The 19,431-nt window shown below is 39.6% G+C and overlaps 1 protein-coding gene across 1 annotated transcript in view; it reads left to right on the top strand.

Annotated features, from left to right (window-relative positions):
* Positions 1-19,431, top strand: part of grm8a (glutamate receptor, metabotropic 8a) — a gene marked incomplete at both ends in the record, with an annotated part of 470,018 nt that overhangs the window by 409,237 nt on the left and 41,350 nt on the right. The window contains one exon of the mRNA XM_083935442.1: positions 2,411-2,460. Within this exon, the coding sequence (XP_083791568.1) occupies positions 2,411-2,439 (29 nt within the window). The remainder of the gene's footprint in view (positions 1-2,410; positions 2,461-19,431) is intronic.

The following is a 19,431-nucleotide window of genomic DNA, read 5'->3' as shown; positions in this document are numbered from 1 at the left end:
GCAATGTCATGGCACAGGGATCGACAGGGTAGCAGCATGTGTCATCAAAATGTATGAGGGCACGCCTGTCCCTCCTGTCCTTCTCTCCTTTTGCCCTCTTTCTCCATCCTTTTCTGAGCTGAGAGACACAATCTTTCTCTCTCTACACCCTCTGTCTGTCTTCTTTCTCAACTGAAATGCGACTGAAATGTGTCACTGGAATGTGTTGAGATTCAGCTACGCTGTCCTTCCCTAAGCCCATGTCAATGACAGAGAACAACCGGAGTGAAAATCTTTTTGTTCTCTCTCATACTTTTCCCTCTTTCTCTTTCTGCTACGTCTCACTTTCTGACAAGAGAGAAATGCAACAATGAGCACACTCAGAACCTGTATCAAGGGAGGGTGTCGCAGAAGACAGAATCAGCTTGGCACAGGCAGACAGGAAGATAATGAGAATAGATGGTAGCAGACGACTGTCAGCAGCCACACACACGAGAGAGAAATAATATACACCCTTATCAAGTTACTGTTTTACTATATAACAAGTATTTGTACAGTGTTTATTTCTATTGTCCAACTTGTTTTATTAATCGCTCCATCAGTAAAGCGACTTTCACATACACACTGCCGACCTTAAATTATCTAGACATTACCCAGTATCTGTGAACACAAATGTCTGAATTAGTTAGATGGACATCAAATGGACCTTATCCCCCTAGTACAAAGTAGTACTAGGTAGAAGTAGTCTGTGAAACCTCTGGGTGAGCCAATGTGTGAAAAGAGCAGCTAATTTCTCTGAGAATTCACAGTGAGCGAGTGGGCGTCTTGATGATGTGAGAAAACAAATATCAGAGGGTGAAGAAAAAGGGTGATTTACACAAAGACAGCAACACAAATGTCTAACTAGAGTGACTCAGGAACTTCTGTTTCAAGAAGAAACGGCAAGGGACTCAGTTGTTTGTGACCAAATTACGAACCAGCTACATGATCGCAGTGTAATCCACATCATGTCCTGCCTCCTGTACACTCTACTGAGGCACCAACCCATGTCTAAACCAAATACATCTGACATGGATATTCTCCTGTTGTGTGCTACACGTGTGAAAGGGATAGCCAATATCCAGACATGATTCCTTAAACACTTTCAGGAGTTCATATGAGAAAATGACATAAGTCTCCTCTCCTGCAATGAAAAATACAAAATGGCAGCTGTACAGGGCTGTTTATTGCAGAGGAATTATGTATGAGAGGCACATTGTGTTGGACCTATTGAAGAAAATGTGCAACTGAAATGCCCACTTGTTGCTGCTGCATTTTATACATTGAGTAGGTTTGTCATTATTAGCCAAATGAGACTCAGTACTGCAGGACTACAGGAGTGCCAGCAAGCTGTCTGCCAAGATGCTGTTGTGACACTCAGCCAGAGCCACAAAACGGTTGCACACTATAGAAAACATTCAGCAGATGGGAAAGTGAAACCTGATAAGAAATGTCTTAAGGATCAGCCACACAAGAACAATAACATACTATAAATATATAGTTTTAAAAAAACATTCTAACTCAAGTTGAGGCTGAGTCCACCACCACATCATTGAGATCACTTTTAAGAGGATTTGAGGAATGATAGAATGTTGATAGCCAATCAAAATCCATCTGAATATGTCATGACAGGTGACTGAGAGTAAATTTTGCGTTTTGTATGTCAGTGATGTGATGGTGTTTTTGCGGTGTTTTTGTTCCAGTGTTGTGCTCCTGGCTCTCTGAAGCCCTTAATATTACAATGATATAAAACTGAGAAAAACACCTGCACCGAATTTCATGGCAATCCATCCAGTTGAGATGATGTGACCAACATTGCCATCCCTAGAGACACGCAGCTTTAGGCATGAGTTGAGCTGAAACAATTAACCGATAACCCCAGTTGCTTATTGTTTTCTATAGATTGACGACCTGATCAACTTGTTTCAGCTCTTCTTACAAGAATTCAGTTTACATTGATTTAAAACCAATTGTTGTATTAGAATCAATTCTGCTCAGGTCTTGATTTACATGCTGTTTATTCAGCTATCTAAAAATGTACACTTTAACACCAAATCATTGGTATGATACAGGGAAATGTTGAATAAGCTGTTGGTTAGATGGGCACAAGCAAACCTGGTTTTTGAATTAAGTGCAATCCTTTGATGAAAACGACTGATGAATCTGTCACTGAGGAAAAATATTTGACACTGCACACAACGCTAGTTTTATGTTCCCCAGATAAAGAATTTAGTGTTCATAATAATATTTGGGGAATGCAGATTCTCATATTTCACGCAGTCAATTTCTCCTCTGTGGGGTAGTCGTCATAAGTTGCAGAGCACCTCCACACCTACACTGCTGTATGTATGAAAGAAATATAATTCTTTTTTTCTCTTTCATGTTTTCCAAGGTCAGCACACTTGGCACAATAACCGCTGAGGTTCTTGACAGCAACAGAGAGTGAGTACACAGCGATCAACATTTTGGCCTTGTGTAAGGTTTGGCCTCACAAATCATCGTGAGCTGTACTCCACTAAAAGTCTGGGATGGGATGTGCCTATCTGGATTACACCACCTCCTTTACTGTACTCTACTGCTTTTACCTTTTAACATCCACGGATGATTTCTCTCTGAGCACTTCTGTTTGGCATTTAAACAGTTATTTGGCAAACAAAGTGCTTTACACTAATTCAAGAACCGCTAAGATGCATAAAGCAGACTGAAGCTGCTTATTGCTTTTCTAATCATTTTATGTTTATGCTCTGACATGCAATATTGTTTTTAAGTGGTGTTTGTATAGCTGAAAAACACGATAAAAATGGAAACCGTTTTTTAGTTATAAGGGTTTTTCTTCTGTAAGGTATGAAGTTTGAAACTATCCAGGTAATCATACTTTAATACCAACATTTACATCAGATAATGTTTAATAAATACATTTAGAAACTAATCATTTTTACTTTCCTCCCTTACCAAGAATCATAGCCAAAAACTCTCTCTTTAATAAAAACAATGAAACAATAAGTCAGTTGTTTAGTTGATCAAGGTTAACAGTTAATCTTTTGTCATTTATCTGAAACTGTAACTTAACCACAGAGAAGAGCATCATCTTTGAACTCACATCTGAAGGAAAGTCACTAAACCTACACAACTACACAATCAGGATATCACCATATTCACCCACTGAAAAAACACAGATGGTAATGCAATAAAAAAAAAAAAACAATACCCATAAAGTGTTGACCAAATGCATGCTGGGAGGCTTTCCACTTCATCTACCCTCCAGGGACAGTAAGGGGCCAATTCCATCAGTGGTGTTGAAGATGCTTAGGGGATGCTCAGCTCCACTCAACTGGCCACTTGATGGAAATGGCTACCCTACTATGGCATGCACACGCTCTCTGCTCACCATTTCAAGGAAACAACATGGCAGCCTACTTATAAACTGTCTTTTATTCCATCCACATTCCATTCCACAATCAAAATTGTATGTCACTGCTAAATCTTATTTTAAAACAGCATTGCTTAGCTTGACACCTTGGTCCAAGTTTCGTTAGTCTGATGCATCAGCAAAAAGTTGAGGTCTTATAAACTTTATGCAAATGCAGACCATCTAACGCAGCGCAACCCCAATCCAAACTCAATGCACTGAACAACTCCTGTCTTCTATAGGAAATGACTAAAAGGCATCAAGAAGGCCTCCTCTAATGGAAATACCTCATTGCAGTTGAAGTTTCATCGTGAATTATTTGGCCTTTTCACTAAAAGTTTCTTTTCATTCAATTATTAAAGAGTGGCAATGCAATTAGAACTGTTTATCTTCTAATTTCATTGGCACATGCCCTGATTGTTCATTATAAGCAAATAAATGAATCATCCTGAGTCCCGCCTTCTCTTCTCAAACTGTGATGGAGTCACTGAGCGCATGCCTCTGCAGGAATGATGGGCTTTCTTCTCCCGGGGTCACTTAACAAAAGCCAAAAGATAAGCACACCTTCAAATACAGCGAGGAATGTTTTTTATTGTAAATCCTTGAAAGAAAGGGGACGATTTGAAAGAGCGTATTTGTTGAGAAGCGAGATTAAAAATGACTGTGTGTTGTTAAGTCGTGATGGACGATGAAAGCAGCCTTTACTTCACATGGTTTTTGAGTGAAAACCAACTATTCAGTCATTTTCCCATCAAACAGCTCTTTCTGTGCTGAACCCAGACTCATTCATAGCACTAACTCTTATTTTCTGGTTTGTTTCTGTGCGTGGTAGCCTATATATTTACTATATGTGTATCGCTTTTCTTATAGTGACTGTATTCATTGTTCCTGTGTGCTGGTAGTGGTGAGGGTGAGCGAGTGCATGTGTGTGTTTATGTGTGTGCATACACAGTCATGCATGAAACGCAGTGAGACAGAGTAATTTATTCTGTCTTGCCGGATTGCAACAATGCAGGCGTTGATGTGACAGCATGTGTGTTTGGGAGACAGCAGGTGTAATAACATCATACCAAAGTAGTGTAGAAGAACTCAATCTTTCAAACTCACATGCTCTCTACATCCTTTTTTCAGTCCAGTTCCTCCTGCCCCCTCTCCCTCCCACTCACCCTGTTTCACCAACTTTTGTTTTCTTTTTACTTTTTTCTTTGCATCCATTGTTCCACACGAAGAAATGCAAAGAAGCCACTGTATGGAGCCCTGCGGAGTGCTTTCAGAGGGTGTTAAACTGAGAAGCAGTGAAATTTTGAGTACGTGTTTGTTTGCCCATGTTTTTACTGTGAATCGTCTCCCTTGTGTGGAATCAACTTACTTCCCTTCCATCTCTGTCTGTAGTCACTTCTCAGACTCTCTAACCTATCATTTCTTCTAGGACTATATTTTGTTGTTTTTCTGGCCCTCGCTTTCAGTTCATATCTGTCTCTCCTCTGCCTCCTCGTTTTACTTTCTAACTTTCAAACTTTACAAGCAGGAGTATCTAATAGAACCCAACCAATACTGGATTGCTGAGGCTGACACCATTATATTTAAGAGATTACAATATATGAGATCTATGGAAGCCAAGAACCTAAAAAATTTTAATTGGTCCCTTTTTTTCAATTGTTGTGTTTTTTAGTCTGTTGATCAAACAAATCAAATAAAGTAAAAAATTAGAAACATCCTAGCAATTATTCATTCAACGCCATTATCTGAAGTAATTTTTTTTGGCTGCTCATTTTAATATGTGGAATACACACAAAATAAATACATGGAATACACATGAATGACTGTGAATTACTTTTTTAGAGTTACATTTCCGAACAGTTAATGAGAAGAGCCTGTAATATGACAACACTGTAAACTACCATGAACGTTTCTTATTAGCTTCCAAACAAACATACTAATATACTGTATCTGTCAGAAGCTAAATACGGTTCAGTTCATCTACCATGCCGATGTATCAGGCGGGCTCTAGTTTCTCTATTTCTTGCTCTCCCTGCCTGTTTCTTTCTTTCATTGAAAATGTATATTTTCAATAACACGCTTTCAAGCCTACTCAGCCTCTCTCTCTCTCTCTCTCTCCATATATATATATATATCTTTCTGTGTGGTATAATGGTTTATCTCTCTCCCCACACTGACAGACGGACATGGCTCCAGACCCCAAAATAGAGCTGCTCTCATCCCACTTCTATTCACAGATTGGTGTCGGGAGCCAAGAGGATCTCATGCTCATTTATACATGCATCAACACACACATGCACGCGCTAAGACATGGGGAGAGCGTACATGTATACTCATGTTCATCTAAAAGATCTAGCCCACAGAGACAGTCCCCACTTGGTCACAACCAAACGGCTGCATATTATCAAACAACACAAAAGAATGAAATACAAATGACTTGCCTTAATTTCAGAGGTTCATCCTTCACCTCATGTGTCATGATTCTCCTGCTCTCTTATCAAAACATATCACAATGTCAAAATGTCAAAATGTTGATGATATACATATTGTTAGAATGCAAGAAGGATGTGTTTTTTTTAATATGTACTATATGTTACATTTATGTTTAACCAAATAATTAAACAAAATGCATATATGCTGGCTTTCATCATATATTTTAATATGTTTGAAAATGTATATGCATTTTGTTTTCATGCCTTTAGTAATAAAATCTCTCCCATACAAAACATTTATGGATATTTGTGTATTCCATCAGCGCGTGACCTTTTTCTATTGACCTTTAGCGATACACAGAACGTCCCGAGAGCATCTCAGAGCGAGCTAAAAAGTATGCCATGCATCAAAGTGGCCTCCCCCAGCACAAGGTCAAAAGTATTGGTAAGCCTGGCCATTATGGGTCATCAGGAGCCTCAGTTGCACTCTGACAGTCCAATTACCCCATGAGATGTGTGGGACAATGTTTGCCCGGTGGCTCTTATATGTTTAAAGACTCTATGTACACCTCTTTTGTCTTTATCAGTGGTAGGGTCATTTGTTTGAATTTAGGGGCCATTTGGAGGATAAAAGCTAAAGTTTTTTACATTGTTGCTAAATATGGGGTATGTTAGTGAAATACTGTGATACAACGTGCAGGTTGATGCAAAGTCGAACCTGAGCTGCTGCTCTCTCACTCTTTTTACTCATCTCACTGTACCACAGGTTGATCTAGTAATCTATTTTTAATGGGTGTTTAACTGCAAAAAAAAAAAAAACTCATGTTAAGGGGTACGGCATTAGAACAGCATTTCAGCTTATCAGTTTCCTTCATCTGAATGTAGTTGTGAAATTGCACATTTTACTGCCTATTTGAGAAGTTGTTTGAATGTGGAAATTGTAGGCCACCAAGTGACTGTCACGACCTGGCTCAAGGGCATGGCAAAACATGGAGACCACACATGACTTTTAAAGTAGTAAACATAACTTTATTTAAATAAACTAAATTAGCCAAGTTGTGTGTGTGTGTGTAGGTGTGTGTGTGTGTGTGTGTGTGTGTGTGTGTGTGTGTGTGTGTGTGTGTGTGTGTGTGTGTGTGTGTGTGTGTGTGTGTGTGTGTGTGTGTGTGTGTGTGTGTGTGTGAAACAAAAAGCTAAATAACCAAAGCTCAAACAAACCAGCAACTCAAAGAGATCATAGGCAACCAAATGGAAATTAGGTCAGAGGCCAAGGAGCTGTCACATGACCGTGAAACACCTCTATTCACTGCCAAAAGGTAAAGACTGATGCTTGAATCACATTATGTTACAATATAACAAACATATTATTATCTGAATGGAAATACAATGTCCCTGCTGAAACCATAACTTAGTGCAGGTGAGAGTTTGCAGGAGTGGGAGGTGAGTTGCAGTCTTATTCTAGTGTTTACTTGTTCCTTGTTTCTGCAAGGTTGCCGCCTGTTGGTGAGTTTGTAAAAAGATTCAATCACCTGCTGAGGCAAAGTCTCCACACAGGGGTACACATTATCTTCTCAGCTCAGGTGAGCTTTGTTTGGTGTTGTGTTTTGTAATACACACAATACAGTAGGTAGTCATGCAGTGCATTCCTGAATTTTCACACGCTCAGACTCTCCACTATATGAGTATTTTCCTGACTGGGCTCGGAAGATGAATGCAGACAGGCATAGGATATGATAACATGATTTACTGTACTATGATTTGACAAAGTGGGGGTATGTAAAATGGTGATTTTCCATTCTTTGTTGTACCTATACGCAAGTTAAAATTCAGTGTGCTTCACAAATGTAAACGGCTCTGTCAATCAAGAAACAGGTAGCGGCTGTGGCTCAGTTGGTAGAGTGGGTGAGCCAATGTCTGATGGGTCGGCAGTTTGATCTCCCGCCCGCCCTATTTGTGTCATGGCAGTGTCCTTGGGCAAGACACTTCACCCACCTTGCCTCATGTGAATGTGTATGTTTGAGGAGGTGGTTGGAGGGTGATTAGGTGGTTGAAGGGTGATTAGCAGCCACTACTATCGTAGCATACCGCCACCATGTATGTCTGTGTGAATGAATGGAACCTGGACTCTGTAAAGCGCTTTGAGTACTGAGAAAGGCGCAATATCAATCCAATCCATTATTACTACAACCCCATTGTGTGGAAGGGTGCTGCATTGCTGTGAACTGCACCTTAGTCACATCTAGATTCTATTGAACACAATGTTAGAGGTGAAAGCTATTATTATAACGATGTGAAGCCAGTTGTGTGCATCATTTACAGTTTGCCTGGGTTTGCCAGCATGTGTTTTTGATTGCACTGCCGTCAAGCCAGAATTGAGCAAATTTTCATTTGTTTCAATGATGTGAATTGTAAAGACTTCAGCTGTATCACCGCTTTTCTTTCTACTAATCGTTCTAGAACAGAAATGAGAAGTGACAGGATGAATGCATATGTGTAGGATGCTGTTGCATCTTAGCGATAAGTTGCTCACTACAGGCTATCACACGCATACTGACTTACTCATTAAACAAGGGATTGACTGCGCAAACAAGACTTTTCATATTGCAACTCTCTTTGTCTTCTGGGAAAACTAGTTCCAAAGTGAGTTACACATGCCACGCTAATCCATCACCATCATTTAGCTTCCCTATTCTCTGTACACGCCAACACATGTAAATGCAAAACACACATCTACAACACCGGCAGCTCAAGCATACACTCAACCACAGGAATGACAGGTTTCTTGTAATCTTTTTTTTTTAATGTTTAGACTCATACATTCACATCAGGACAAAGTTACATCTTTGCAAAATACCATCCAACACGTGGTCTTTAAATTAACTATACATGCACATTTACATACCCACATTTCAGCCACACACACAATCATACACGGAACAGCCGTCTGTTCATCTGCGGCTTGCCTTCTGTGTTTAGCGAAGGACACATGTATTCCCCTGAGGGTTTGGATCTCACATCATCGTGCTCACTGAGCTCCAGCACTCTGCTTCATGAAAGACTCCAGTTTTGTTCCCCATGTAACAAATCATGTTTCAGTGCAAAGCGCCTTCTCTTGTAATAACATGAAGTTATTCCTTGTAGTGTGTGTTGTGTTGTTATATTGTTCCATGCTCTTATGTTAATGAATGTGAGGCGTGACTGCTTACTGTATCTGTTGTGTGATTTTGAAGATGAAGATCTACTTTTTAGTTCCCTGAGGGGAAATTCTTTTCTTTCATTCTTTTATCCTTTTTACGCATGTCACACACATAGACCCAGATACACACACATGCACAAACAATACCTATACACATGCATTAATGGAAAGATGTCAGAGCAAGTGTGCTTCGCCATTGTAAGTGTGCCAAGCAGTTGGGGGTTAGGGGAATTTTCGATGCTATTCCGATTTACTCATCTGTCATTTACATCATGCATACGAGCTGAGAAGGTATTATCCTGGTTGTGTTAGGACATATTTACTTCACGAATATGTCATTGTATCTTTAAGACTTTGGAATAAACGGAGGCAGGCCAGACCTGCTGGATGTTGTTATTTGAGCAAAATTGTTCTCTCCAGATAATGAGGCATTTGTGTTTAGGCATGCAGAGACCAAGATAGCAGCAGAGTGCACCACAGCAAAAGGAAAGCAGAGAAAACTTGATGTTTTGTTTTTTTTTTTGGCTTGTTGGATGCATGGATGTGGGCGTATTATAGGGAAAAGCTGTCTGGCCGTGCGAATCATAAACTGTTGGTAACACAACCCATATAGTTTTAAAAATACAAACACTACTTTAAAATACAAAGTAGCAGCTATCAAAATAGCTAATGAAACCAACAAAGGTGGATTTTTTTTTACCACTTGGAGGCAGCAAAAACTAGCTACATACAATACAATCTATACAAATAGAATTTTTATTTTTATTTTCCTTATGTCTTAAACAGTGATAGATTTTTATACTATATATCTGGTTTCTGTTGGAATATTTCATTTCTTAGCCACAATCTCAAAAAAAAAGAATGAATACTGCATTCAATAAAATTTGAAAAATCATTGTATATGATTCTGGATCTATTTTTTGCAAGAAAGCAAATTGGCACTGATATGTAAGCTGCTGACCAGTAATGCAGCACTGATTCACATTGAGAGCTGAATGTTGTATTTCGATGCCCCTTGTCTAATGACTGATTGGAAGCGCTTATGCACTTGTGTGCAAGTTGTGTTGTTAGAGCCTTTTGCAGGCAAAATAAGTCATTTTGACCATTGGTGCCACTGTTTAGGCGTTTGCGTTAACGTTATTGTGGATTTTGAGTCGACTACTGCGTCAAAGCAATCAAAAACATAACATGTAACATGAACTTGTTAGAAAACAGCATTGGTGGCCAAAGAATTTAATATGGATGGGTCACAAAACATTGGGCTTTCACCCAGAAGACCGTGGTTTGTTCCTTAACCTTACATTGTTTGAAGTCACAATGTTAACCACTTGTTCAACTCAAACAGCGATTGTAATAGAGTGTAACACACAAGGCTATCCCATAGATGTGGGTGTGGGTGTGTGTGTGTGTGTGTGTGTGTGTGTGTGTGTGTGTGTGTGTGTGTGTGTGTGTGTGTGTGTGTGTGTGTGTGTGTGTGTGTGTGTGTGTGTGTGTGTGTGTGGATGTGTAAGGCTAACAGTGCACCAAGGGGTCCTGATAAATCCGATGCATATGACGAGATAGGAACAGGTTGGGCAAACTGCAGCTAGTGATTGTAGTGTGGGTGGGGTTGTGTGCACACACATACTACCATGATCTATGACTGACATTATTATTCCAATTGATCTAAAATTAAGCCTCACTTTCTTTGTGAGCCGTAGTAGGCGCCATGATCACTCTTCCATGTATTAGGAAAAAGCATCTCATTGGTCATATTTCTCCTCTGCTGTTCACAACTCTAGTTAAAAGCTGCCAGTATTGCATACTTTTTGCACTGCTGTGACAAAACAGCAGATTGTTCTCAGTGTTGTAGTCATGCCATTGTATTTTCACACCGTAACAACAGACATTTCTCTCTTGTACAAAACTAGGGCCCTGAACAAAGCAAAACTTGTCCTGTCTTACCCTGGTCATCCTGTAGCACCCGGTTTTAAACTGCTTCCATCTGGACGCAGATTTCATGTGCCGAGATGCAGGACTGACTAAATAAAAAATAAATATAAATATATTTTGGGTTCCAGTGGCTATTGGCCATCTTAACAATTGTTATCACTGTGGTCAGTGGTTTAACTCTTCTTTATCCAGTGGCACTGTTGCACTTTGTTTGTTAGATTGATGATTGTTTATTGTTTTCCCATGTCATTGTCCCATGTCATCCATGTCACTCATGTTGTTGTATACTCCATCTCTTTTAATTATTGTGTCATCGCTTGTGTCACTATTGTGCATTTTACTGCTGTTTTTTGCTGCTGACTGCACTGCAAATTGATCTCTTGACTTGACTTGACTTGACTTGACTTGACTTGGTCATAATGTATAAGCAAGACACAATATACTGTCGGCAACCACAGTATGGTCTAGGTATGTTAGAGGTTAGGTAACTATTACTCTAATAGCTGGATGAGAGTAAGCACTAGCTGTTTCCTGGTTACCTGACCTCACTTCCTGTATTTTGTTTTTGCTTACTGCCACTCTGAGTGCACTGCGGCGTACAACAGTGTTCCTCCGCTAACCCTAAAAATTGCTCCGAACTGTGTGTTCATTTTAACGCTACAGCAGCGTGTCTTTATCATGGAGCACCTGTGACACCTGCAAAGTGACCAAGAGGGATTCCTCTGAGACTAATGTGTTGCCAAAATTAATTATATGCATGGGAGACATTGGTATGTTTGTGTGCGTGATGTGTGAAGGATGAAGGGAGGGTATTTTTTTGTTATTATTCAACCATGTTTTGTGGTTTCAAGTTCTACTTGCAGAATCTCTTCATGTCCAAAGGAAAAAATGTCAAGGAAATGAATGGTATCCAAGGGTGCTTTATTCTTTCATGACTGTGACATTTGCAATCCATTATCAATGGCTTGCCATGAGAAGTGAATTTACTTTTTTTCTTGATGGACAGACAGAAACACACACAAACACACACACACACACACACACAAACACACACTGCAATACATCTATTCAGCAAATGTCCTTCTAGTTATGTATTCTAGCAACAGAATATTTAAGCATTGAAAACTAAGGAAGGGTGATTGCCAGAAAAAAAGACACTTGTAGCAAAACACCAGACTTGGTGATATTGCTAGATATTATATTATCCCCATGCTTTGGAAAATAAATGGAAGCCGGCCATAGTGAAAACAGACTCTTGTATCATGTATGTTTTAGCGTTTGTGTATGTGAACATGTATTTTCCTGTTTGTGTGCAAACATATATTTATCTGCATTGGACACAATTTTAACTGAAGAAGAGATGGGAGCTCTGGAATAATCTACAAAAGAGTTTCCAGAGAAGTGTAGGGACTATCTTTGAAAATCAGGTATGGGTAGAGAACTCACAGCACTACAACTTAAGAAAAGACATGCAATTAGACAAAACACAGGGGAATCATAGATTATTATGTTTGTATAACCACAGTTTTTGGTGGGCGGTAGGGCAGGACTAGCCGAAACACAGGTGGAAAAAACACAGAGGTGTGCATCACTTTTAAGTGTGCTCTGGAAACACTTCTGTTGTGTTGCAGTCTATCGTGCAGCGTGTTTTCTAAATGCTGCGCATGTGTTGTCAAATTGATGGTGTTTTTCTAATTTTCTTGTTTTGTCTATTGGCATGTACTGTATCTTCAATCGATGGGAAATGAACAAAAAAAAAACACTGAGAAAGAGGAAGGTTGAGACAGGGAGAAGAAAAGAGTGAAAAGAGGAGACTGACAATGGATGCCAGAAAGTGGGAGATATGCAGAGTGGGGGTTGTGTGTGTGTGTGTGTGTGTGTGTGTGTGTGTGTGTGTGTGTGTGCGTGTAAAAGAAGATCATTTAACTTTTCAAGCTTAGCACAGATCTTCAACTCTCTCTCTCTCTCTCTCTCTCTCTCTCTCTCTCTCTCTCTCTCACTTACTCATTCACACACACACACACACACACACACACACACACACACACAAGCAGTACAAACATACAAACAGTGTTCCCGTCTTGACATGCCAGCAAAAGGCAAGCATAGGGGATGTCTCAGTTATGTAATCCAATCTCTCAGTTGCATAAACACACTGCTTTTAGATGTAAGCGCTCTTTTGTCTGTAAATTCGGTGCTCCAGCTCATCGTTCACATCTTCTGATTTTAAATGCCAGAGATGTGTGTCTGTGTGTGTGTGTGTGTGTGTGTGTGTGTGTGTGTGTGTGTGTGTGTGTGTGTGTGTGTGTGTGTGTGTGTGTGTGTGTGTGTGTGTGTGTGTGTGTGTGTGTGTGTCAACTGAAGTACCGCAGCACCATCTGTCGGCTGTAACAGGCAACAGCTGACTGCAGCAGGAGTGCACAGGAGGACAAGAATATTAGAAACCCCTTTCTGTTGTGTGGCACTAAACCCAGTCCTATCCTTTCTCCTCCTAGTCATTTACATAATCCCTTTAGATTGGCTCAATAGGTTTATATACATTATGAACTTATGTACTGTTGGCTATGAACTGGGTTAATTAATATTCCTACAGCCTCCCCTCAAACACTATATCTGACAGCACTGTGTCTATAAGTAGAATAAATTAAATTAATTTTCTTCTTATGTCATGTCTCATTCTAGAGCATTGATTTGAAATGAAAAGATGATCCTGATGTGCTCATCTGGAGCTTTAGTGTAAGGGTGTTTATTCTATTCACATGTAAAAGCGCACTGTAAAAAAAACATACAGAGTATTAAATTAAACTGTATGGCAGTACAGGAAGTAGCTAAATGCAAATATATGCATGTGCTAGAGGAGGTCTTCGGTTCACTGCTTGCGTGTCGTGTCAATGGTATTTCAAATTACTTTTTGTAATTTGTCCGTTTGAAATGCCATATGCCAACAGGGTATGACAGGTCCTGTAGGATGATTGCCTGGGAATGTCTGCATAGGTGTTTTCTTTTTTAAGAGGAAAAGTTGTGCCAGGATCTAATGCAATATTGAAAGTGAGGACTAACTCAGACAAGAAATTTCTGTAAACTTGGGAACACCCTCAAGTTAAAGTTGAAAGTTGCCAATCACATACATCCCACATTGTTTCAGTTGAGATCCAGAGTCAACACACAAAGACATGTCACAGTCCAAATACCTGTAGAATACCCTGTACACCTCAACGTTCACTGCAGTATTCTACCTGTGGAACTTCAGGTGACCACATTTTCCCTTTTTATCTGCATTCAATATAATCCTTATTCTTTTCTTCTTCCGTTCTTCCTCTAATACATCGCAGTATATCTGTCGTTCCACTCTGTCTTTTCCTCAATCTCACTGTCATCGCTCCTGATCCGTCTTGCTCTCAGCCAACACTTATCTCCGAACCCCAACTCTGTTCCTGTCGTCTCATTTCTTGTTTCTTTCTGCCCCAGTCTGTCCCTCTAATCTCCATCCTTACATCATTTATCTCTCCGTTTCATCGCCTGCTCCCAGAGACACGAGCATGAAGGATTTACGCCTATTAGGGGACAGAACATGCTATCTGTGAGGATGCCCCGTGAACTAAAACTGTCACAAGTCAACATGCATACATAAAGTAAGATACGGTACTATACTCAAGTAAGGACAAGTTATTGGGGATGTTTTTGTGACTTTGAGTAATTCCAAGTAGTCTTCTTCACATGTTGTTTGTTCCTAACAGGCTTGCTAAAGTTAGCCACTGGTACACGTGGCCTACATCCAGAAGTCACCGAGTTTGGTTTAGATGTAGCTGAGGTCTGGACGTCTGTGTGCACTCACTGAAAGGTCTAGTATAAGCTATTGGACGTTCAATGAATCCCTTCACCTTGTACGCTGTCTGCTCGTTAAATGTCTCATTTTCTTTTCCTACAAAAGATATGATGTTTTTAAGCAACTTGCCCAACACTGCTGTAGCCTACACAAAACAAAAAGGTTATGTAAGAGTTACAGTATGAGGAGGCCCTGACACATGAGGTCGTCAGCTGTTCAGCTTAAGCAAATCAGAACATGAAAAGAGACACATTTGTGATAAAAGTGAGGCAAGCCAACAACAATAGTCAAGACGGGTTCATTCCTTTGTTCCCCCTTTTCATAAAAAAGGGTCAGATTATCCCCGGTCACATACAAAGCGGGGAACATAGGTCCACTCCTGTCAAGATGGCGTGAGATCCAAAACAAACTTGGTGTATCAGGTAAGATTATTTTTTAGCAGAAACTGTAATTGTTGTTGTTCATTCGCACACAGTAAATATCATTTGTTCTTTCAACATAGCGTTGTGTTGTTAATGTGCTAACTAGCTAACTAGCTTCTTGAGCGGTCTTTGTTCTTGATGGTCTTCCAGTTGTCCTTTAACAGACAGACTACAACAATCTGCTGGCAGGAGAGTTATTGCCTCATGCAGACACAGAACATACTCTGTGCAATATATTCTCATCAACTGGTCCGCATATAGCCTACAAAAAGTTATGCACGACAATTTTTATGATATGTTAGAAAATATGACCTTCTTTTTGAAAGGATCAGGAAAAAAGGTTTTAGTTTGGTTCAGTGAGGACACAAAGACAGCTGGGACATGAACACCGACCCCCAGGTGAAAGACACAGATGACATGAGACGATGCAGCAGACGGCCTTCATCGCTGCTAGTTCTTTGATGTCGGTATGGTGTGTGTTTGGGCCATGAACGTTTGGCTGAAGTATTTATTTACATGTGTTAGTGTATGTGTGTGTTTTACTTTTTCACTCTGTTAAGATGTATGAGGGTGAAGAGAAAAATCAAAGCATGAAAACATTAGTAAAGTAAAAATAATTTAATTTATCTCTGCCCCAGTCCCAGAGAGTCATCTGCAACCCTTTCCACTCCAATCCATAACAAAAGCTGACAAAAATACAAGGAAACACAACAGTGATTTGAGCTTGGATATTGTACTTTTATTGAAGTAATTCAATAGGGTATTGCTGCTTTCACTCTTAAGCATTTGATAACTTTTTTTTTCCTCCGCTGCTGTTGTGCTCACAGTTGGATGAACAAATTCAATTTTATGTTTTCTTTATACTCTATTTTTCTCTTTTGTCTCCAGCTCTCCCACTTAAAAGCAAACACACCAACCACAAACACGAATACTTGCCTCATTCCTATAGAACTGCAGTTTTGACGTTTTGATTATTAGCATTGATCGATCAAAGAGTCATGATGTTTTTCTGCTTGTGGCAAAAAAAGGCAAATTAGTAGATGAGTTTCCTGTGAGGTATACTAGGGCTGTAGTCAACCAAAGAAAATCTTGGTTCTACCTACTCTTCAACCACCACGGCTGGCTAGTTTGCTAGTTTGCTAACTCTGCCATTCCCCCTGGTGCTGACGATTCTGTTGCGTTGATTTGCGTGGAAATGTCATTTCTTGTCGAATTTAATTTCTAGGTTTCTGCTTTATTGTGCCAACATTTTTACATCTGTAATTTTACTTTTTTACAGCATTCCAGCGGGATTATCACAACGGCACTCTCTGCTGGGCATTTTCAGATATGCTTCTGTCGAAACAGCCTTATGAAAATAACAAGCGATTGTCTGACCAATGAGAATGTTCTTGGACAAAAGCATATCGACCAAGCTATTGAGCAGCCGACCAGAAGACCCTAAGGTACACACACACACACACACACACACACACACACACACACACACACACACACACACACACACACACACACACACACACATACTCGCACTCGCCACACAGGCTCATTGCAAAGAAAGTGAGTCATTCCCTCTCTAGTAAGCTACTGTATGAGAACGGTAATGTGCTGGAATTATTGATCTGACAAAAGGACCTTACAACCCCAGCTGGTCTGAAACACAGAAATAAATCAATGCTTATTTTACCCACCAGACCTCACACAGAAGCACTCCTACAGATAACCACATTAATACAGAGCCTTTTCCCACCTGCTGCGCGTCAAACATGTATGGATACATGCTCTACCTGATGAATATACAATTATAGCCGCTAGAAAGACTCAACATGATGCAGATGTTTCTATTTAAGCCTTAAAATGTGGTTTAGAAAATAACCATCTACCATTAATAGATCATTAGTATTATTTATCATACATGGGGTCTCAAGTTGCACACAGAAGTCTTTAGGAGGGAAGGAAGGATTGGATTATTCAAGTCATCATCTAGTTTACAAAAAGGTTGCTTTTCTTTTGGCTTTTCTGCCTCTCCACTGTCCGATGCTTCCCTAGCTCTTTAACATGATCTCATGGGAAAGCGCAGAAATAGCACGTCACTTTTTGCTGTTTTGTTTATCATGTAATGCATTTCAAGCTTTTTCGCGTGTCACTTGGTTTTCATTTGCGACCCATTCCATAAATTTAAAGATTTTAGGACCACTTGATGTCACTTTAATGCGCCAAACGCTTCACTACGGTCGCAGTTTTATGAATTCAAACAAAACTTACGTTTAGGCAACTATACTATGTCCTTAAGTTAAGGAAAAACATTGTAGTTTGGTCTAAAATGCTCAATAAAATAAAGTTAGGTATGTGAATTACTTGATCAATGTAAATAACCAAATCAAACGGTTAACATAATCCTTTCACACGGGACATGAACACCTGGCTCCTTTCCGGAACAGTTGCTGTGAGCATGCAATATTGACACAGATGGGTTTATAATTGAAAGCACAGTGCAGCAGCGTGGCGTGAAATGACGCATGAAAAGCAAAAACAACGTCGAGATACCACGCAAAATTATTCAACAAATTTGCCTGTTATCCATATGCCATTTTGTGAGACTATGTTTTCCTTTTCCCTCGCAGTTACACTTTTAGAAGTTTTTGTTTTCTTACTTCCAGTTTAACAGAATTGCTTCTTACATATTCTGAATCAAATCAAGCGTCCTCTATTTTTTTCCCCTCACAATTGTAAACAAAGATAAGAAGTTAATCATTCCTTGAGTCTAACTCTAACCTCTCTAATTCAATTGGCCTACCCTCTTTTTCAATCACACATTCTTCCATGATTGCATTTTGTTTTACGCTCTTCCAGCACACCGGGAGTGCTATCTTTTGAGTAGACCTACAGTACATCAGTCCAGTGTCCAGTTAGCTTTTCTCTTGAAATCTTATTCATTCTTGATAATACGTCTGTCTCGTTCTTCTTTTCTCAAGATTATGATTGTGACAATACACAGCACAAAAACACATGCAAACACAATGTGAATACACACATATTGTGCTGTAAAATCTACTGATAGAAAAGCAAATAGATGTCATCTGACGTGCAAATGCATTATGTACACACAAACAGACATGCTATAATAATCATATTGAGTGGTAACAATGAAAACATTCACATATACCCAAAGAATTATAATATAAACATTTGTACACACACACACACACACACACAAAATAGTTTCAATAGATTTTTTGTTTATCTAGGAGTGTATTGAATTTCTATTCTTCCCTTATTAAGACAGGGGATTGAAACCAAGTCAGATCTCAAGGCCGAGACAGAAGCTTTGATTATTGCTGCCACTTAATGGGAGCTTCATTCCTCCTTTTAAACTATTTAGTTTCATTCTGAGAGGGGAGAGAAGTCTGAGGACCAAGGCTGAGATGTGAATTCAGAGAAACCAAACATTTACCTACGTTCTGTTTTGGATGAAAAACTAAAAATATTCTACTGGTCTTACTTAAAGTGGAAGCACTTTGACATTAGTCAATTTTTTTTATCACAGGTCAATCTCAGAAGGCTCGTTATTTACACAAAATACTGTGGCTATGTTTCATTTTTGTTTATTACAAGGATAAAAAGAGATTACTTTTGAAATACAAACAGCAGCAGTGTTTGAGGAAACACTTACTGCTTTAAATATGGTCTCAAACATTCCATATAGACAACTAGGTCTGTGTGTGTGTGTGTGTGTGTGTGTGTGTGTGTGTGTGTGTGTGTGTGTGTGTGTGTGTGTGTGTGTGTGTGTGTGTGTGTGTGTGTGTGTGTGTGTGTGTGTGTGTGTGTGTGTGTGTGTGTGTGTGTGTGTGCGTGCATGCGTGCATGCTTGCGTATGTGTGTGTGCATAGCCCACAGCCACTAATAATCTTTCCTGTCTCAAATGTCATATAGTCACAAGACTACAACGTGATAGGGCAACACCTTTTCAGTTAGTCTTTGTTTCACAGGCGCACACACACACACACACACACACACACACACACACACACACACACACACACACACACAAACACACACACACACACACACACAGATTCTACAAACACATTGCACGATTTTCAAAATCAATATTGAAAACACCACGTCACACAACAGATTTAAGTTTTTTGTTTTTTTTTATCTCCTTCATGAGACTAATGTCAACACCTCTGATC

This window comes from Echiichthys vipera (genome assembly GCF_963691815.1).
Source record: "Echiichthys vipera genome assembly, chromosome: 20".
NCBI classification, from domain to species: domain Eukaryota; kingdom Metazoa; phylum Chordata; class Actinopteri; order Perciformes; family Trachinidae; genus Echiichthys; species Echiichthys vipera.
Note: the sequence above shows the minus strand (reverse complement) of the source record. Positions and strands in the feature narration are given on the sequence as shown.